The 21,091-nt window shown below is 54.0% G+C and overlaps 2 protein-coding genes across 7 annotated transcripts in view; one reads left to right on the top strand and one right to left on the bottom strand.

The window, feature by feature from the left end:
* The window catches only part of FAM120B (family with sequence similarity 120 member B), a 123,701-nt gene extending 119,393 nt beyond the window's left edge, over positions 1 to 4,308 (bottom strand). For both annotated transcript variants that reach the window (XM_012529905.4, XM_012529906.4), the window contains exon 1: positions 4,104 to 4,308. The gene's annotated coding sequence lies outside the window, so the exon portion shown is untranslated. The remainder of the gene's footprint in view (positions 1 to 4,103) is intronic.
* The window catches only part of DLL1 (delta like canonical Notch ligand 1), a 38,315-nt gene extending 18,638 nt beyond the window's left edge, over positions 1 to 19,677 (top strand). For 3 of the 5 annotated variants that reach the window (XM_058289634.1, XM_058289636.1, XM_058289635.1), the window contains 13 exons: positions 3,331 to 3,464; positions 5,222 to 5,286; positions 9,055 to 10,087; positions 10,347 to 10,652; positions 11,479 to 11,539; positions 11,866 to 12,123; positions 14,403 to 14,463; positions 15,093 to 15,223; positions 15,358 to 15,527; positions 15,662 to 15,878; positions 17,567 to 18,362; positions 18,695 to 18,812; positions 18,967 to 19,677. In XM_058289634.1, coding sequence (XP_058145617.1) covers positions 10,034 to 10,087; positions 10,347 to 10,652; positions 11,479 to 11,539; positions 11,866 to 12,123; positions 14,403 to 14,463; positions 15,093 to 15,223; positions 15,358 to 15,527; positions 15,662 to 15,878; positions 17,567 to 18,362; positions 18,695 to 18,812; positions 18,967 to 18,972 — 2,178 coding nt within the window. In that variant the 5' untranslated portion in view covers positions 3,331 to 3,464; positions 5,222 to 5,286; positions 9,055 to 10,033 and the 3' untranslated portion in view covers positions 18,973 to 19,677. Of the gene's footprint in view, positions 1 to 3,330; positions 3,465 to 5,221; positions 5,287 to 9,054; positions 10,088 to 10,346; positions 10,653 to 11,478; positions 11,540 to 11,865; positions 12,124 to 14,402; positions 14,464 to 15,092; positions 15,224 to 15,357; positions 15,528 to 15,661; positions 15,879 to 17,566; positions 18,363 to 18,694; positions 18,817 to 18,966 lie in introns of those variants that run through there. The other 2 variants (XM_058289637.1, XM_058289631.2) reach the window with 2 other exon arrangements.
* The last annotated feature ends 1,414 nt before the right edge of the window (positions 19,678 to 21,091 follow it).

The raw sequence follows: 21,091 nt of genomic DNA, 5'->3' as shown, positions 1-21,091 counted from the left end.
TCTTGCTTTCACCAGCCTACCAGCATTTAAAAGGTACAGTTCCAATGACCACTTTTTAAAAAAAAACCAGAGTTTGTGATTGTTCCTAAAAAAACCATTAGACTCACACCGTGCTCCTAATGCCCTAGCAATAGCCTGATGCATACCTTTTGAAAGTATAATCATTATTAGTGATGATTGATAAACATGGTCTCTCCTCCTCAGTTCCCATTTTCCTAAAAAAAAAAAAAAAGAAAGAAAAAAGAAAAGCAAACACTGCATTTAGAAAACAAATCTTGATGGTGACCAGTGTGCTCTCTCTCTGTTCTGTTTCCTGGTGGGAGATGGTGGAGGCGAGGGAGTAAGAATTAAAATGGCAAGATGTTGAAAAGTAAGGAACGCAATGCTGGAAAGTATGTTTTACATTTTGAGCTGTAGACGTGTTGATTGGAAGGTGAAAAAAAAAAACTGGCCTAAATGTGTCACCTCTTTTTTTTTTTCTTCCAATACTTTGGCTGTTTATTGGGGTCCCTTTCTCTCCAGCCCATTTATTTGCAAAGCCGGTTACCTAGCAGCAGAATGCAGAAGGCCCATTCATATTACAATGGAGGGAAAGGAAAGAAAGAGCCTGGTTTGTTTAAACTGCTTCTGTCTTCATTCACAGCCTGATGTCCATGTGCATTGTGACATCCACAATGCCACTAAAGGACTCATTGTGGTGGAAAACAAATCAAAATAGAATAAGAGAAGCTAAGATAAAAGAGTCATGCAACAAAATTGCTAAAAAGAAATCGAAGTCTTACATCTGAGATTTATGTTACCTCTTGGCTGTGTGGCCTATTGACCAGTGTTTATAATAACCACTAGAGTTTAATAAACAAAAAGATAAATGGGAACTTTATGTACATTTTTAAAGGCGCTTGCACGGAAAGGGCGGGTATGCTGGGTTGCTTTGGAAGCCGCTTAATAATTATTGTTCTTTGTTTGCACAACATTTGGGGAGCCACACTCCGCACTGTGCTGGTGTTTATTTTCCTTTTGATAAACATGCCCTAGCTATATGCCCATGTGTTTCAACAGCGTGCCTAACACAGATGCCCCCACCCACCGACCCACCCCCCTGCCCTGAACCAACACTAGATGTTGCAATAACCCACGCCCAATTCAGCAGGCAACAGGTGGAAGGTTGAATAACTTCACACGTTTTTCGGGAGAGGGGGTGGGAGGAAGGGAGAGGGGAAAAAAGGAGGGCGGGAGAGAAGGCTTTTGGGAGCCGATTTAAGGATTAGATCAGATGTTATTGCTAGTGAAAAATTAAACAGCCCGGTGCTCTGGGGAGTACAGATTAATATATTTAGTGACTCTGTGCACACAAAGGCTGCTCATTGTAGCCACGTCTGAATGCCTGTGAATAGGATGGAACATATGCAGCCTGTCACCGCAGGTGCCCACATCTGTTCTTCTCCCGGCAGATGCTCACAGAAAAGGGGAGGTGGGGGAAGGCGAGTGAAGGACAGCATTTTCCAAAGCTTCTGGAACCAGACTCAGACTCTCCATAATCACCTTCTCTAGAGTTTCTTGGGAGTGGCCTGTGGTGCTGTGTCCTCCAGCCCAAGAGGCAGTGGGGGGAAACTGTGTCCCACACGTGCCCGCAGCCAACGTGGCAGAAGCCACCCCCCAAAGGGCCACCCCCTAGTGCCGTTTTAGGACCTGGCAGTGCGCGGGAAGTTTCCAAGACTCTTCTATTTAAAACCTCGATTGACTCCCGGGCTTGAAGCTCCCCCGCAAGCACCAGCTCCTCTTGGTGTCAGGAAGCCTGGCTGTGGTAACTGGTGTCCCTCAGGGCGAGGGGGACCGACAGGTGTTTGCGACTTGCCCTTCGGGGTGCAGGCGCGGGAACAGCAGCGGAGCTGAGGCTTTGGGGGAAACCAGGGCATGAAATCACGTCCGTGCCAAGCTTGGGACCCTCCGGAAAGCCACAGCTACTCCGTGGGCGAGGGACACCAGTTTGGGGCAATTCATTCAGCCAACGGTGCCCCAGCCAATCACTGCTCCTCCAGAATTTTTTTTCTTTAAGGTCACAGGCTCGCAATTTCCAGATGTAACAACTCGAACCCCCTAATGGGGTAGTAAAATAGAAGTGACCCAAAGAACGATTCGGGTCTCCAGCAGAAAATTAGCCAGTTATTGAGGGGGTGGGGACAGCAGGAGGGGACTGGGGTGGGCCGAGGCGGGAGGGCAGCTAGAGCTGGCAAGGGAAGGGGGCCTGGGAGTTAGCCGGCCGGAGACGCACATCGGTCACAGACTGCCGGCATTGATGAACACCTAGCCTTCAGGCAGCACTTAGTGACATCCGCACTACGTTCACCTGGCTCGGGAAGGTCTCGAAATTTTGCTCCTGTCTTGGTTCTTAACTCATTCCTGAACTACCTCTTGGAAACAAGGAGCTGGGGGCCCTGAGCTGACCCAAGAGGTGGTGCAGGTGGGGTCTGCGTGACCAAACGCCATATCTTCCGAGGGGCTTTTGTCCTTGTGGCTTCTCCGGCTCCTTCCGATAACCGCCTCCGGGAGGGGAGACACTAATAATACCCGGCGGGTTGCTTTATACTTGGAGAAAGCAAGCCAAGTTCCCGCGCCCCGAGAAGCGTGGCGCGGCCCCATCCCGCGAGGGCGGTGGCCCCGGATACAATCGCCCTCCCCTTCAAGCCAAAGCAATGACCCCCATCCCTTCCCGCCAGGGTCTGGAGAACAATCTCCCGGTCCCACGGCCCCCCTGGGCCCGGGTCAGCACCCCGGGGACCACGACTTCACCCGCGAACACCTGGATGTGGGAGCGGGGCGGGGGGCTCAGTTAAAGATCCCTGGGCCATCGGGCGGCAGGGAGGCTTGTTTTTATTTCCGGGCTGGCATGGAGTCATCACGATGTTTATTAAGAAGCGAGAAACGAGCCCTTGCAGGGGCAGGGAGGGGCTGGAGATGGGGCGGTCGGCGGGCAGGGGGCGCCCTCGCTCCCCTCCTCCCGCACCCCCTCCCCGCAGCCGCCCTGGGGTGGGTCTGCCCCGCGGGCGCAGCTCCCCGTCGATTTCCCCCTCCGGACCCAGCAGCTGTTCGCCCGGCAGCCGCGGCACGCGACCGACCTCAGCCCTGGGAGAAATCTCCCTCTCGGTCCCCCATCACCGGGCGCCACCACCGCCACGAAGCCCTCTGGGGCGTCTCGCTTCCCGCCTGGGGTCTCGGGGGCCCTCTGCCACTCCCCCCCATTCCCTCCCCCCCCCCCCCCCCAATCGAACTGCAAACAAATCCTTCCCGCAGCAACAATAGCCTCCACCTAATGCCCCTCCCCCCCTACAGGTCTCGGCATATTCAATCAGTAAAAAATAGAGGGGCCACTTTAAGATTTGCACAGGAAAGCGCTGGAGAGCAGCTGGCTGCAGAAATCTGATCTAGAGACAAAGGAATGCCCGGTCCATCCTCTAGCAAAACAGGTAAACACACGCGCTTTGTCATGAAAATGAGGCGCTAGGACAGCGCTGCAGCAGCTGACTCCCGATTTCGAGGGGGGAGTGGGGAGGAGCCGGGCAGCAGCAGAAGAGGGAGGGGGCGGGGGTGGGCTGGGGGGAGGCTCGGGCAGGGGCTTATCCATCATCTGCGATCCGGGTCGGCCCGCCGAGCCCGCCGAGCCACGCGCCTCGCCCTTTCTCATTCAAATCAGCACATGCCTTTGCAACTGGCAGCCAACCTGCGGCCTCCAGGCCTGCAGGTCCCCACGCGCGAGCAGAGGTGCGGGGCGTGCCCCCAGAGGCGGCGCACTCTTACTCAGCGCTCCCCCCGCCCACAGCAGCCACACAGAATAAAACTCCGTGGGCTTGGGACACGCTTGGCTCTTCTCCCCACGGCCGCCTGGCCCATTAAAAAGGTTAAGGATAAAAGACGATGCCCCCCCCCCCCTGCGGGTGCTCCTGCCCCACCGGGGAAGTGGGTGATTATCTTCCCACTCACTGAGTCTCCCAGTGGTTAGAAGGGGAAGGTTTAAGAGAATCTGTAAGGGCGTGATTCCTTCTCTCCCTGGGCCTCTGTTTTCCTGTACCCCCTGCCACCACCCGCCCGGTAGCCTCGCAACCAACCTGTCCGGCGCCGCCGGTGGGGTGTCTGGTGGGTGTCTCTGGGCCATCGCTAGCGACCTTCCACCACGTGCACGCCGGCCCTTTGAAAGCCTCGCCGCCGCCGAGGCACTGGCGGAAGAATAGGCTCCTTGGAGCCTCACTGCGTGTGTTGTTATTGAGTTTATCCGCTTTTCCCACTGACCCCTACAAAGCGGAAGCCTCAAGTGTCTAAATATAATTCCTCCCCCCCCCTCCTTTTTCCGGGTAGTCGATGAATAGAGCGTCCTGTGTTAGAATGGTACATACTTGTAACTAGCAACGATCCAGATATAACTGCGATGGAATGTAAATATTATCTGGAGACCCATGCGGGTGGGCCAGTGCAGATGTCAACAAGTGGGAGGGGGCGGCAGGAAGGTAAACGAGATCTGCGCTCCTGTCCCTGGCCTTCCCTGCTCCAGAGATAGCCTTAAATTTAACTGCGGAAGTATCCGGGATAGCGCTACCGGGCATATATAGGGTTTTTCCCGTACATATCCCTACACACCACACAGGTCAATTCTTATGCTATTTTAACTGCTTTAAGAATTCAAAACTGTGTCTGATGAAGAATGGACAGAAGGGTAGGTCGGTGGGAGATGTGATACTAATACTAATTAATAAACAGGCTTTAAATCCCCCCCATTCCCCCCCCCCCTTTTTTTTTTTTTCAAGTAAGCCGGCATGTTTGATCAACACCAGATTTGCTGCCTGGAAAGTTTTTTATTTTGTTGTTCAGAACAAGGACCCTAATTCTTCTTAGGACTAAGAGAACTCTGTAGGGTACGCAGTAGTCGTTGGCCTGAGAAAACACAAAATGCCACTCAAGACTGCAGACTTGTTTACAGAGAAAACTGAACCTGTGGCTGGCTTAGCATCGGAGCCTACGCTGGGGCATTGTCTACTGCAATCCGCCTAGACCTGCCCCCCTGCCCACCCTCCCCGCTTCAGCCATTACACCCACACCTTGAGAATACAACCTTTCTTTGGATGAAGTAGGATTCAGTGACTGGAGCGTTAGGTCAAATGTTCAGTTGAGGGTGGGGACATTTAATTTGGTAAGATGATGGCTCTGAGCACCAATTTCTTTCATTCCTAAGTGGCCTAATAACATCGTGGAGAAGATGATCGGGTCGCCAGCGAATGGAGAGCTCCAGCTGAGAAGGTAAGAGGCGTTAGCTGTTGTGGCCATGGTCTTGATGATCACACGACCCTAACCACTAGGGTTATTCAGGCTGTGTCTCCCTGGCAAAAAGAAAACACCACCATCAGGCAGCAAATTCCTCCCTCAAGTCCTGTGTCTAATGTATGTGGGGCCTTCTAGACCCTAATGAGTCTCACTTTGTACAGTAAATTTGCTGAAACATCAAAAAGTATTTAAAAGAAAGTTTCCTGCTTTTTCCTAATGAGCAAGGTGAGGATTTATGGTGTGTGGGGAGGAGGGAATCTGGCTGCTAGGGCCAGCACCAAGGCAAGTCTATTGAACGTACTCTAACTTAAGCTCCCTCCTGCATTTGGGGGGTTCAGAGTGCTTGGTTGCTGGAGTATAGAGACATGCAGTTAGGGAGTGAAAAAACGCCATTTGGTTCGGAGCAGATGGCCGGCTAGGGGGCTGTTGGCGTCTAAAGGCGTGTCATCCCCCTTCAGCTCGAATCCCTAAGGGCTCCCCTTGTCTTCCCAATCAATGAAAATTAAAGTGCAAAGAAAGGATGAATAGTTGGTCCTTGAGTCTCTGCTTTGTTCATCCCAGCTACTGGTGCGCAGGAGTTAAACTACAACAGGCTCCTATAGAAACACTGAAGTTAAACAGTCTCCCCGTTAGCTCAGTTTTTGAAAGGGAGAGGGGGAGAGGGACAGACTTGGGGAGTGAGAGAGAGGGAGAGAAAGGGAGCGAGAGAGGGAGGGAGAGAGAGAGAGAGGGAGAGGAGGAGAGGGGGAGAGGGGGAGAGAGAGAGAGGGAGAGAGAGAGAGGAGGTGGAGAAGCAGGAGGAGGAGAAGGAGAAGAAGGGGGAGAGGGGAAGAAAAGGGCTTTCTGCTTGATTTCCTCAATACAGAATCCTGTGGCATAAATTAAGTTGGAAAAGAATGAACGCTTTGGGCAGGATTCTGATGGATTTTACGATGCCTTTCAGTTCCGCTTTGCCGCTGTAATCGAGAAATCTGTGCCACGTCAATTTAACAAATACTTGATACTGAGGGGGGTTTGTTAAAGATTTGGGGGCAAGTCTCTTTATCTCTCTCCCTCCCAAGGTTTAAGCCCTTGCACGTGGAACTTTTTATTTCCAGTTTTCTAAACAGGCATTCGAATGAGCCTGCTTCCCACTTCCATTTTCTAATTAAAAGATTCCTGATATTGCATTTATTGCTGAAATCTAGGCTCAGCCTCGCTGGCAGAGAGGATTTTGACCTTCCAGTTCTTTCTTTCTTCTTTTGCTTCTCCTCTGTTCCTGAACCCACTCACCTACCTACCCCCTACCCCCATTAACCCATTTCCCCCCCCACACACACACACCCCACATGGAATGACTACCATGCGGAAGGGAGCAGACTTCTCAGAAATTAGCTTTGGGAGGAAACAGCGACCTAGTGAAAAAGGATGCTGACACTAGGTGGCAAGAGTAAATTAGGATTGGGGCTGGCCCCAGCCCTGTGGTGAGGTTGCAAGTCCTCAGAGCAGAGGACAGCCAAGTTGTGATTACAGAGGCATGAAGGGGGCAGCATTTCTTGAAACCTCTGCTTGTTCTGAACCAAACTGTGCCGAGTCCCTCCTGGTGGGATGTCAAACCAGCCTTTCACACGATACTCACCTTCTGCGTTAACTCTTGGCTTCTCCCAGAGGCCACAGTGGAGAAACCTAGTTTCCACACTTGGCTGATCCTGTTGAAACTTTACAGGGCTTGGGGGAACAGGGTGGCAGGAGCCCAGCTGGGTGGCCTGAAGAAGGGCCTGCAACATTGCCATCCCAGATGCCCAACACCCGCGAGGGAACCCCCCGCCCCAGTGGCTTCACTCAGTGATTTTTAAACCTACTCTTTCCAATGGGGGAAATTTTTTTTTTGGCTTGGAGAAGTGTTTGAAGATTCCTCCCCTTGCTGTGCCTTATATGATGATTTGTAATCAAGACATCTGCTTTCACGAAAGTGATGGCCATGAAAATGCACGTTCCCACGAATAAAGTGGCGCTAATAGGACGTTTGGTGCGGCACGCACCTACGGGGACGCCATTGTGGCCAAATGCCCTTGCGGCTTAATCTGGGCTGAAACGATCTGTTACAATTAAAATGACATTTACTCGGACACTCACACCTTGCATCCTAATGAAGTTGGGGGGAGGGGGGCGTTGGAGGCAGACGGAACGGCCTGCCCCCAGCCCGGAGCTCCCGGCTTGGGGTTAGAAGTCCAAGCCCCGACTCTCCTTCCCCCATCCCATCTTCAAAGCAAGAGAGCCACTGAGGCAATTCATTGTGCGAGCTGTGTGTTCTTGGCCCTCCCCCGAAAATCATTGCCCTTAAAAAAAAAAAATCAAAAGTTCTGGAGTCTGATGGACGTGTAAAAAAAAAAAAATCAGGTGACGGTGGTGTAAAGGTTGTCGATTTTTTCTTTTTTTGGAGGGTGGGGCGGGGGCTGGAAGGGATCTCTTTACGCCATGTGCGGGACATTGTTGCAGAGGCCGCAGCGTGCGCGGAGGGGAGCTCTTTCTCCCGTGCATTGTGCACCGAGCAGGTGCGGTCGGCATTACCATACAGCTGAGCGCACAAAGAGCCGACTGATTCAGCCTCGCACAATAACAAACTGCCTTAATGACAGCCACGCGAACGGCACACACCAAACTCACTTTTTACCAAGCCGAGGGAGGCGACGGGGGGAAAACACCCCGGAGAGAGGGAGCCCGACAGACAAGGGAAGATGGTGGTGGCAGTGGCCAAGAATCACGCCCGGGAGGGTGTGCAGGGGAGGGGACGGGGGGGGGGGGGGCGGGGGGTGTCGCTTAAAGCTTCAGGCTCACGCGGCTCGGGGAGACGTGCTGCCAGGTCGTCCCTCCACGAGCGGCCGGAGGCCGGGCGCCAGCGGGGGCGCTCCCTGCCGCCCCTGCCCCACGCGCCAGCGCGGTCCCCCCCAGCGACGCGGAGTCGCCCTCGGCAGCCGGGAGGTGTGTCCGCGTCAGAGCTTCCCAAACTTCCAGAAACTACCGCTTGGCTCCTCGCCCCGCGGGGGGGGGGGGGGGGCCCACGTCTCCCACTGCGTGCCTTGCGAACGCGCGCCCCCCTTCCCCCGCCATCCGGGGACGCCCCTGGAGCAGGAGGCTCTACCCGAAGAAGGGGGGCGCGGCTCCACGGAGTCTTCGGGGGACCCCTCCGGAATTGGGATTCCCCACCGCCCGGCACCCCACCTAAGCTCCCGGGATCGGGCGCCTGGTGCGAGCAGCAGGGGGGCTCCCGGCGAGCCACCGAGCGCCGCGGCCACGGCGCCTTTCCAGAGGCAATGCCCGGTTCGCAGAAGTTGGACGCGGTTTTCGCGGCTGGAAAGGAGGAGTCGCGCGTGGCTCCCCCCGCCCCGCACTGCCCCGCAGGCTTCCGCGTGTTTGTTGCTGGGGGAGGGAGCGCGGAGAGGGCAAGGGGGGGGGGCGGGGGGGGGCACAGGGGGCGGTGTTACCGGCTCCCCGGAGCAGCCAGGGGATTCTTGCAGTGAAAATTTTGCAGGAATGTAAATGAGTTGCGTTTTGTGCTGCGCGGAGAGGGAGGCGGGGAGGGGGGGAGTGGAGGTGGGGAGAGGTGGAGGGCCAGGGTGGGGGCGCAGGGGAGGAGGATTGCACATTTTACAGCTCACTGACCATTTGGCGATCCATTGAGAGGAGGGTTTGGAAAAGTGGCTCCTTTGTGACAGCTCTCGCCAGATTGGGGGGCTGTTCATTTGCATCTCATTAACCATGCAGGCGGCCGGCGGAATATAAGGGCAGCAGGCGCCGGGCGAGAGTCAGATCCGCGGCGCTTCCCACTCGGAGAGAGGCTCAGCCCGAGCCTAGAGCCAAGATCCGCCACGAGAAGGGCCGGGGGCAGCCCGCGGGCGCAGCGCCTTCCTCTCCACGACACCCACCCACTCTCCGCTTTGGCCGTGGGGTCTTTTTTTCACATTTGGACGCGGTGGGCTGGATTCCTTCGGAACGCGCGGATCTTGGCGGTGGCCCGGGAGGGACGAGGCTCGAGGGCTCTCTGCAAAAACCCGCCGCCGCCGCAGTGTGACATCTCCGGCTCGCGAGCTGCAGGGGCGAGCGCGTCGCGTCCACTCGCCCGCCCACCCGCGACTGCAACCCACAGCCGACAGGCCCTCTCCGCTCGCCCTCCCGAAGCCACCGGGGATTATCACCTCGCCCAGAGGGATTTCCAGATCGCTGCCTTTTAATCTGCCTGGGGAGGAAGCCTGTGCGATTCTCTTGGGAATTAAGCTCCAGATCTGGGCGCTTTCTCTCTCCCTCTCCTTTTTTATCCCCCCTCCGGGTGAAGAAGCTGAAGACAAAACCCAGGAGAGGCGACCCTCACCTACTCATTGGATTGGAAGGAAAAGGGGGAAAACCGAAAGTTGCCGCTCCGCCTATTAACCTCTTAAAAGCAGCCCTTTTTTCTTTTCCATCCACCCGCGCTGCTGTCAGTGACCGAAAGGGCGTATCTAAAGCGACAGCAGCAGCCAGACGCGCGCGACAGCCAGACGCAGCAACTGACTCTTGAAAGAAAAACAGAAAAAGAAATCCGAATTATTCCCAGCGCCGGTCAGAAGCTTCTTCTTGTTCCTGTCCGGGCTGCTCGAATCACTTTTCTCCTCCTTGCAGTCCCTACGGTTTTGAGAAGAGGAAAACATAAAGGGGGGAGAGTGCGGGCGCAGGAACCCGAAAGGCGAGCCCGTCCGGCGGCTGCACCATGGGCCGCCCGTGCCTGCTGGCCCTGACGGTCCTCTGGGCCCTGCTGTGGCAGGTAGGGCACCCCGGGGAGCCGGCCGACGGCAGGGCGGCGGGGAGCCGGGCGAGCAATGCCAACTGTTGATCGCAAAGCAAAGGCGGGGGCCCCGGGCGCGGGCCCCGCGGGCGGGCACGCTCGGCCGCCGGGGCTCCCCGGGGAGGCGGGGGGGCGGGGAGGGGGGGGCGCTGTGGCGCGTGGCGCTCCGCTCTCCCGGGGCCCCGAGGGCCCAGCCCGCGTCCTCAGGGCCACCCCCCGCCCCGCCTCCTCTCCGCAGGTCTGGGGCTCCGGGGTGTTCGAGCTGAAGCTGCAGGAGTTTGTCAACAAGAAGGGGCTGCTGGGGAACCGCAACTGCTGCCGCGGGGGCGCGGGCGCGGGGCTGCTGCAGTGCGACTGCAAGACTTTCTTCCGCGTGTGCCTCAAGCACTACCAGGCCAGCGTGTCCCCCGAGCCGCCGTGCACCTACGGCAGCACCGTCACGCCCGTGCTGGGTGTCAACTCCTTCGTCCTGCCCGACGGCGCGGGCAGCGGCGACGCGGCCTTCAGCAACCCCATCCGCTTCCCCTTCGGCTTCACCTGGCCGGTGAGTCCCCCTGCGCCGCCCGCGGCTCGGGCCGGGCCCCGGGGGGTGTGTGGGGAGGGGATGGGGGCCGGCCAGGGGACGACTCGTTGCCATTCCGGGGCGCGGGGTGGGGCGGGGGGGGGGGGGCGGGTGATGGACCAGGGGGCGCCGCCGCCTGCCGAGCCGGGCGTCTCCGGGGCACCCGGCTCTCGACACCTGGCACGATCGGTTTGAAGGCGACCGAGGGGGATGACCCGGAATGGGGCGAGGGAGGGCGGGGGCCGGCTGTGGACCTGACTCCTTTGCAAGCCCGAGACATTTCCGTATCCGGTCTTCTGGAGCCAGCTCCCAAATCAATGAGCTCCTGCGCGTGGGAAAGTTTTACCTCGCCTCCCTCCCGCCCCCCGCCCCGCTCCTGCGACAGGGCTGGTTGTATAATTACCCGCACAGCGTGACAGCCCCAGAGGCTCCTCTCGGCCGCCCTCCCCCTCCCCTGCGCTGTGGTTTTATACCCCGAAGACTGATGACAACTGCCCTGCAGCCCTGTGCGCCCGGCCCATCCCCCTCCTGCTCTTGCCATCTTTTTTTTTTTTTCCTCTTTTTCAAACAATATCCTGTACGAACAGGCTGAAAAAACATGCCAGGAAACCACCCTTGAAAAAGTTCTTCCATTTCCTTAAGGAAAGTGAAAACAGGCCAAAGACAGAGAGCCAGCCTCCCCTGGGCGCAGCACACACGCCCAGCTGCCCCCTGCCCGCCTCTTCGGCCGAATGGCTTGTCTCCCGTGACTTGGATTTCTTTCTCTTTTAACTTCATATTTCTGCTTTGCTCCCTCGCCTTTCTTCAGGGCACCTTCTCTCTGATCATTGAGGCTCTCCACACAGATTCTCCGGATGACCTAACCACAGGTAAACAAACAAAGCGGCCAGAACGCCCCAAACTTTTGCAACCCCCTTCCCCACTGGTCACGACTCCCAAACTTGGCCAACCATTTTCCCACTGGGTGCATCTGACCTTCTGACCTCCCCCCACCCCGGCTCTCCCCGCCGCACACCCCTCCATCTTCCATTCTGCACTTTTTTGCCAAGAAAGTTCAGCCTAGAGGGGGGCCTCCGTCCGTTCTTCCCCCCCCCCCCCCCAGCATTCGCGATCCTTCCCTTCCGTTTTTCCGGCTGTCCCTCGGCGTCTGTGTTCTCCGCCCGGCTCCCAACTGATAGCACCTTCTCGCCCATAGAAAACCCAGAAAGGCTCATCAGCCGCCTGGCCACCCAGAGGCACCTGACGGTGGGCGAGGAGTGGTCCCAGGATCTGCACAGCAGCGGGCGCACCGACCTCAAGTACTCCTACCGCTTCGTGTGCGATGAACACTACTACGGAGAAGGCTGCTCCGTCTTCTGTCGCCCCCGAGACGACGCGTTCGGCCACTTCACCTGTGGGGAGAGAGGGGAGAAGGCCTGCAACCCCGGCTGGAAGGGCCAGTACTGCACAGAACGTGAGTCCCGCCCCAGGACGCAGGCCGCCTCCCTCTCGGCCGGCCTTCCGCTGACACCCGCACTGTGGGCCGGGAGCGGAGCCGTGTCTTGTAAGCGGCTAAGCTCATGGGATTGTAGCCCAAGAGGGGACCTTAGAGATGTCCTGGGCCCTCTCCCTAGAGGTGGGGGGAAACCGAGGCCAGGGGAACCAGCAGTGCTCCGCGAAGATCTTGCAAGTGGCCGGGTTTGGGGCTGGAACTAGGATTGCCTGACTTCCAGGACAGTGTTGATCCGCTATGGGAAAGGGCTTTTTTGCATCAGGGAGGATTTGAGACACTCAGGCGGGGGCAGGAAATAAGCCTGAACTACTCCCAGGGTGTGTAGAGGGAGGAAGAGAGAAAGAGAGGGTGTGTTTTAAAAGAAGGGGTGGGGATGTTTTAAAACAAAATTCTCTTGGCTGTGACATCTCACGTGGAAGGGCTTCTTTTTTCTCTCTGGAGTTGGTGTGCTTGTGGCCCCTCCACAGGGTATTTCCAAACATTCCATGTGATATCCACACACTGCTCGTTGTGTGTGCCTCGAAAGGGGCTGTCTGGGGCTATTCCTCTCATTTATGCAAACACAGAGACCCAGTGGCCAGGGATCGAGGCGCTTACCCACCCAGGACATTTATCCGCGTTCTCTCCATACATGCACATTGTGGGTGGTTTGACTCATGTCTCCCAGTACAGCCGCTGTAGAGGTGCGCCTGGAGGGCAGGGTGCAAGCACCCAGCAGAAGCACGCGATATAAACACCTGCCCCGCGTGGGGTGCCGTGTACCCACTTGCTCTATGATAGTGAAACGAGGCTTTCCCTGCCAGGCCCTTAGGTCCTGAAATGTCACAGGCAGGTTTGCCACCCCTCTGGGCCTGCAGGGTGGGAAGGCTGCCGAGGCCACCCAGTTGCCAGAGCCTGAGGGTCGGGTGGGGTGCTGGTGGGGACAGGACTGGCTTCTGGTTCCCGTTCGGCTCCCCCCCAACCTCGCCCCCCAGGAAGCCTGCCCTCAGCTCCCTCCCAGGGCACCTCTGTCCCCAGTAGGGAACGGGTTACACCTCTAGCCAGGTGCTGGCCGGGTCCTACCTAGAGCTTCCAATCTCCTGCCCAGTAGTAGGTGAACCTCTGGTCCCCCCGCCCCCTGCCCCCCAGAGGTGCGGTTTCTCCGTTTTGATTTGTGCCTGGGGGTGAGGAGGTGGGTCTTTATGTTTAGCCAGTGCCCCCTGCCCCCTCGCCATTTAACTGGCCAAGGCCATCAGCCTGGAGAAGATCTGATTAAGAGCCTCCGGGCAGCTCCTTTGAAGCTCTGCACTGGGCCGAGGTGGCTTTGTTGTAGGGGGAAACTTGCGGGGCTGCTTGCTTCAGAAGGTTCCTAGCCAGGCAGAGGAGAGCCGCGCGCACACACGCACACGCACACGCACACGCACACGCACACACACACACACACAGCCGCTCCCCTCCCTGACCCCTCCTGGGTGCCTCTTGCCTTGTCCGCTGCCTCCCACCCTTGCTTTTCTTGTTCTTCTTCTTCTCCTGCCCGGGGTAGCCATAAACTTCAACTTTTTTTTTTTCCCTCCTTATTCAAATACTGAAGGCGCTCCCCACCCCCCACCCAGCGCGTGCCACAGATTAGCTCTGTCCCGGGATAGGCTGTGGGGAAGCACCCCGGCTCTCATTGGCGGAGAGGATGTGTGTGTATGTGTGTACACGCCAGGGATGTGTGTAAGGGGGGTGTGGGGGGGGGCGTGTGTGCGTGGGGGGGGGGTAAGGGGGGCGGCCGGTATTGTTGCACTGGGGCAGCTGCTGGGAGAGAACACACAATAGAGCAGCTGTTCTGCCCTGGCACCCTGCATACCAGCTGTCCACTCTTATCTACACATACACTTTCTGGGATATTAAGAGGTGGAGCTTTGTGCATAGAATTGGGAAGTGGGGGCCGAAGAGGAGGGGGAAAGGACTTCTGACCCTCTCTCAGAAGAAAAGGGGTGGGGGTGGGGGTGGGGGCTCTGGAGCCCTCTTTTGTCCATGTGCAACTGTATTAAGCAGAATGCTCATCCCTCGGGCTAAGCGAAGCACGCAGTTACTAGGCAAGAGTGATCAATACTCCACCAGGCCGGGGAGATTAACTCAGCTGGGATTCGCTGATTGAGCCGGGCAAGTTCTGTCCCCATCCGTGAAACAGCAGAAGCCACCATTATGCGGGTCGGTCGTGGAAGCACTTGGGATGGGAGACTTCAACCTGGTATTTTTTTTTTCCCTTGCAGCAATCTGCTTGCCAGGATGTGATGAGCAGCATGGAATTTGTGACAAGCCGGGGGAATGCAAGTAAGTTTGCGAAAGTTTGCTCTTGTTTTTTTTCTCTCTCTGTCTTTCTTTTCTTGTTTTCCTTTTTTGCCCCTGGTGTATTTGTAAAGCATTCCTAGGTGATTGCTTGAAACACCCCAGTGAGGGAAGCGTTATTCTGGCATTTCTAATTAATACGTGGAGATGGATAACATCATGGATTTGTTATTTATCTAAGCTCCTTACTGGTTATAGGAATTTACAGAGAGTGGATCACAGGACAGTTGGCACAGAAAATGAGAGAGTTTAGTTCAATGGTTCGGAAACTTGGCAACATATTAAAATGACCTGCGGGAAGCAGACGGAGCTCAGTGGTTGAGCGCCTGCTTCCCATGTACAAGTTCCTGGTTTCAATCCCTGGTACCGCCTAAAAAAAAAAAAAATCACCTAGAGAACTTTTAAAAAACGCTGGCACCCAGGCTGCCCCTCCTGCCAATTAAATCGGAATACTCTGGAGGTGGATCCCGGGTATGGGTCGTTTTGAAAAGTTCCACGGGGTTTCCAACTTTCTGCTGCGTTTGAGAACCAGTGATGTGCTGGTTCCTGCTAGGAGATGGCCATCGAAAGCCCGTTCACGTTGAGCTGACACTTTCCTGCCTTTTATTTTTCAGGTGCAGAGTCGGCTGGCAAGGTCGCTACTGTGATGAGTGCATCCGGTACCCAGGTTGCCTCCACGGCACCTGCCAGCAGCCTTGGCAGTGTAATTGCCAGGAAGGCTGGGGGGGCCTGTTCTGCAACCAGGGTGAGCTCTCCGTTCCAAAAAGCCGCCCGTTCTCTTTCGAGGGGCAACCCAGCACTGCCCTTGATTTTGGAGCCCTGGGGAAAGAAAGTCCTCCTGTACGTGACCTGGCATCTCCCCCTCCCCCCACCCCATAGATCTGAACTACTGCACACACCACAAGCCCTGCCAGAACGGAGCCACTTGCACCAACACGGGCCAGGGCAGCTACACTTGCTCCTGCCGCCCCGGGTACACGGGCGCCACCTGTGAGACGGAGATCAACGAGTGCGACGCCAACCCGTGTAAGAACGGAGGAAGCTGCACGGTAAGTAGAAGGCCCGGTAGGGTCTGGCTCAGAAGCTGGGGAGCCCTGGTGGGAAACAGAGGGTGCGTGTGTCTTGGAGCAAACTTTAGGAAGTTAAAAAAAAAATTTTTTTTTTTTTTTTAAATGTAATATAGGACCTGGAAAACAGCTATTCCTGTACCTGCCCGCCTGGCTTCTATGGCAAAAACTGTGAGCTGAGCGCCATGACTTGTGCCGATGGCCCTTGTTTCAATGGGGGACGGTGCTCAGACAACCCTGACGGAGGATACACCTGTCATTGCCCCCTGGGTTACTCTGGCTTTAACTGTGAAAAGAAAATTGACTACTGCAGTTCTTCACCCTGTTCTAACGGTAAGAGATGGCTTGGCGACTTGGTGACGAGGTGGTGTCGATGCAAGGATGCTTTAGAGAGCGCGCACGCCTTCTTTCAAACCAAGCGTCATCACTTCTTACGCTGCCTTCAACTTCGCGGAGACTTTTTTAAAAAATTGGAATAGTCAAGAACTCTCCATGGAGACTTAATCCTTGAGCCTACAAATGCCCAGGGAACCAGAAGGAAAGGCAGGAGCTTCTATCCTTGTATGATATAGAGAAAACCTAAGGTAGAGAGGGAAGAGGGAGATGACCTGCTCAAGGTCGCACCCACCCCAGGTCCCTGATGCTTTCGCCTGCTCCGTAGTTCAGTAGGTCCTGCTTAAAGGGCAACAGAACCGCTCAGCTTTTGGAGGGGGGCCCGGCTCTCCGGTGCTCTGTCTCCCAAACATAGCAGTCTGGTGTGTTGGTGAGAACGAAGGGGGGAGGTTTGCACTGTGCATGGGGAGCCTCCTGCTACTGCCTGAGCAGAGCCAAGAGCGAACACGCAGGGTGGACAGCTTTGCTCATCTGTTACTCAAAATAACCAAAGGGGACCTGTCAATGACAGTAAAATCATCTGAACTTTGTTTCCCGTGTGCTCTATAGAAGATCACGGGCAGGTCCTGTGGGGTCAAGTTATTTCTCTTATTTGTTTCCATTCACTGAACCAATAGAGGTATTAGATGCTTTATTTTTAGAGGCAGAATAGCTTAGAGGTTTAAGAGCCTTGGCTCTGGAGTGAAAAACCCTCTTTTTTGCTTTTTTCAATCCCTGCTCTTCTTTGCCCTCCCCGTGTAACTGCGCAGGGACGGTATCCTCCTCCGTCAACTGGGTTTTGTGGTAGGTGCTCCTTTTTAGGGTTGTCATCAAGATGAAATGCAGCGATGCAGGTAGAGCATTTTGCTCAGTGTCTGTCAAAACATCAGTGCTCCTTAGGTATTGCCCTCTTTTTTTCCTTTAACTGTTTTATTTTGAAACAATTTCAGAATTACAGGATAGCTGCAAAAATAACACAAAACTCATAAGGAGAACTCCCACGTAACCCCCACTCCTCCCAGATACCCAGACGCACCAATTTTAACATTTTGCCACACTTGCCGTCTCATTCCATCTGTCCACTCATCCATCATCTATCAGTCCCTCTGTCTGTCAACCCATACGACTACCGTCCATCCATCTATCCATCCATCCATCCAACCATCTATCAATCTATCTAACCATTTGTCCATCTATCTATATCTCTATCTACCTCTGTTTTATCTGTATCATCTGTACCTATCCATCCATCAATTCATCTATCTATATATCTATCCACCTATCAACTCATCTGTCCATCTATCAAACCATCTATCCATCCATCCACCTAACCATCTCTCAATCCATCCGTCTGTCCATCCATCCATCCATCCATCCATCTTCCTACTTATGCATCTATAGATATGGCCTCTTATTATTATTTTAAATTTGCAGAGCCAGACTGGGCCTCTTCCCAGCGGGCTCCTGCATGTGGTACTAGGATATGTGGCCTTAAACCAGGACCTCCCTTAGGCCAAGGCTGCCTTTCTCTTGTCTTTGCATTTCTGACGTCTGACAGTGCCAGGCACATAGTCACTGCTTCAGAAATGTTTGTCTGCTGAGTAGATACTTGGAGAAGTGAGTGACCGCTCGGCTCTGATGTGTTCCAGGTGCGCAGTGCGTTGACCTCGGCAACTCCTACCTGTGCCAGTGCCAGGCTGGCTTCTCGGGGCGACACTGCGATGACAACGTGGACGACTGCGCCTCCTTCCCGTGTGTGAACGGGGGCACCTGCCAGGACGGCGTTGACGACTACTCGTGCACCTGTCCCCCCGGATACACGGGCAAAAACTGCAGCTCGCCCGTCAGCAAGTGCGAGCACGGGCCTTGCCACAACGGGGCCACCTGCCACGAGAGGAACCACCGCTACGTCTGCGAGTGTGCCCGGGGCTACGGGGGCCCCAACTGCCAGTTCCTGCTCCCCGAGCCGCCCCCGGGCCCCGTGGTGGTGGATATTACCGAGAAGTACCTGGAAGGCCAGGCCGGCCAGTTCCCCTGGATCGCCGTCTGCGCCGGCACCGTGCTGGTCCTCGTGCTGCTGCTGGGCTGCGCCGCCGTGGTGGTTTGTATGCGGCTGAAGCTGCAGAAGCGGCGGCCGCCGGCGGACGCATGCCGGGGCGAGGCGGAGACCATGAACAACCTGGCCAACTGCCAGCGGGAGAAGGACATCTCGGTCAGCGTCATCGGGGCCACGCAGGTCAAGAACACCAACAAGAAGGCGGACTTCCATGGAGACCACGGCGCCGACAAGAACGGCTTCAAGGCCCGCTACCCGGCGGTGGACTATAACTTAGTGCAGGACCTCAAGAACGAAGACCCTGCCCGGGACGAGCACAGCAAGTGCGAGGCCAAGTACGAGCCCCACGGCTCGGCGGTGGAGGAGAAGGGCTCCTCGACACTCAGGGGGTACGTGCCACCGGGGGCAGTGGGGCTGGGACGGGGCCGTGGAGGCCAAGCGCCTCGGCGGCCAGGCCACGTTAGCCAGGCCAGGCCACGCCAGGCCACGTCTGCCGGCCATGTTGGCCAGGCCACGCCGGCAAGGCCACGTCTGCCGGCCACATTAGCCAGGCCATGTCAGCCAGGCCATATCTTCAGGCCTTTCCCCAAGCCACAGTCATTTCCCTGCCACATTAGCCAGGCCACGTCTGCAGGCCTTCCTCCGAGCCATGGTCACTTCCTCCGAGTCACGGTCTCTCAATTTCACATGTTCACTCTTGCTCTCTTTTGTTTTCTTTTAGTGGAGAAGCATCGGAAAGAAAAAGGCCAGATTCAGTGTATTCCACTTCAAAAGACACCAAGTACCAGTCGGTGTATGTCATATCAGAGGAGAAGGACGAATGCATCATAGCAACTGAGGTTGGTGAGCTCACTGGCAGGTGCAGGTTGGCTCCTGTCTTCTCTCTTGGAAGCTTTGCATTGGGGAGAAAAGCTTGGGAGGGGGCGTGGAGAAGTTAGAGAAGGGAGTCACGGGGCACCTGTAACTCGTCTTCTGTTCTGTGGGCCTCTCTAGGTGTAAAATGGAAGTGATATGGCAAAAATTCCCGTTTCTCTTAAAATAAATAAAATTCCAAGGATATATGCCCCAACGAATGCTGCTGAAAGAGGAGAGGGAAACCCCTTCATAGACTGCTGCTGAGAAACTAAATTCAGCCTGAGCTGGTTCTCTTCCTGAAGTTAGCAAAAGTGACTGCGAAACAAGCTCGACGCCAGGCTTGGGTTGGTATTCAAGGATACCTATTGCACTGCCTTTTTATGACTTTTTCCATTGCACTATGGACAGTTGCTTTTTAAAAATATATATATTTAAATGAATGGACTTAATTACTACATAAGAAGCATGCACTGCCTGAAGTGTATATTTTGGATTCTTATGAGCCAGTCTTTTCTTGAATTAGAAACACAGACACTGCCTTTATTGTCCTTTTTGATACTAAAATGTGTTTTTTCTAGGTGGAAAAAAAAATGTGTGTTATTTTTTGGATTTGTAAAAATATTTTCATGATATCTGTAAAGCTTGAGTATTTTGTGATGTTCATTTTTTTATAATTTAAATTTTTGGTAAATATGTACAAAGGCACTTCGGGTCTATGTGACTATATTTTTTTGTATATAAATGTATTTATGGAATATTGTGCAAATGTTATTTGAGTTTTTTACTGTTTTGTTAATGAAGAAATTCCTTTTTAAAATATTTTTCCAAAATAAATATTATGAATGACAACCGGAAGGTATATTTACTCACCATTTCTTCTAAGCAGACAGACATTCACATTCTTATTATAACAAGACCCCTTGAAAATAGGAATGACCATACCTTTTTTTTTTTTTTAAGTCTTTGACTGGCTTCATTGGATTGATCAGAAGCGACTTTCTTCATCTCCCCTCCCCCCTCGAAGAGTCCCTCCAATGCTTCCATTAAGATAATTTAATGAGTTCAGGCACAGTCATTGTCAGTTGATTGATTCCATGAAACAACTCTAGTTGACTTCTAGAGAATATCAACAGGCACATGTTTCTTCTCACTGTCATGTTTTATTGGTGCTGAAAAATTTCAGAGAGTGGGCCACTTTCCTTTTGAGCCTTATGTAAATTTTTTTTTAAGTACCGGAACAAAGCTTCATTTGGGATCAAATCCCCATGTGGTGCTTTTATATGGCTGGGTCAAAGGATTTTTTTTTTTTTTTGGTCTTAGAATAATACTCATTCACACATTTATATGTGAGTTTATTTCTAGTTCATTCAAACGTGTTAGTTACTTTCTAATTCAAGCACAGTCATGGCAGAACAGAAAATAATAAAAGCTCTTCTTTTAAAAATAAAATTTTACTGAAGTATATCACTTATCCATGCACACACGTGAACAATAAGTGTGTAGTAAAAGTTGTGAACTTACAAAACAAACATGCATATCATCACACAGGGCTCTATAAATCACCCCACCACCAATACCTTGCATCGTTGTGAAGCATTTGTTACAAAACTATGAAAGAACATTGTCAACATATTACTAACTATAGCCCATATCTTATATTTGGTGTATTTTTCTCCCACCCAGTTATTAACACCCTGTATTTGTATTATATGTTTGCTCTAGTTTGCGAGAGAACGTTCTCCTATTTGTCTGTTAACCATACTCCATCTTCTACCACTGGATTCCCTCTTACACAGCCCCATGTAAACGCACTCATTTATTGCATGTTTACTCTGTGCCAGGTGCCAGGTTAAGTATTTTTCAGGTATTCTCTCCTTAATCCTGGTGGCACTCCTGGGAGGTAGGTATTATTATCATGGTTCCCATTTTGCGGTTGAGGATATTGAGACATTACGTTTGAGAGTTAGTAAGTGGCAGAGTTGACATCCAAATTCAGGCCGCCTGGCTCCAGACCCAGTTTAATCATTAATCACTGTCACACTCTCAGCTTCTCATTGCCAACAAGATTTGAGGGTTTCATGGACCCTGTCACTGGGTGTGATTTGGGAGTTCCAAGGGATCGGTTCAGAACTGTCAGCTCCATAAAGCTATGTTGGGAAGATTGTGCCTTATTTCTGGGGTAGGACGGGAACAGACGGGGATAGAACATTCTAGGCCTAATTAAGGAAAGGGAGGCAGTTTACGAATTGCCTTTCCCTTTTTC

Source organism: Dasypus novemcinctus, chromosome 28 (genome assembly GCF_030445035.2).
Source record: "Dasypus novemcinctus isolate mDasNov1 chromosome 28, mDasNov1.1.hap2, whole genome shotgun sequence".
Taxonomy (NCBI): domain Eukaryota; kingdom Metazoa; phylum Chordata; class Mammalia; order Cingulata; family Dasypodidae; genus Dasypus; species Dasypus novemcinctus.
The sequence above is the reverse complement of the archived record's forward strand: the minus strand, read 5'-3'. Positions and strand labels throughout refer to the sequence as shown.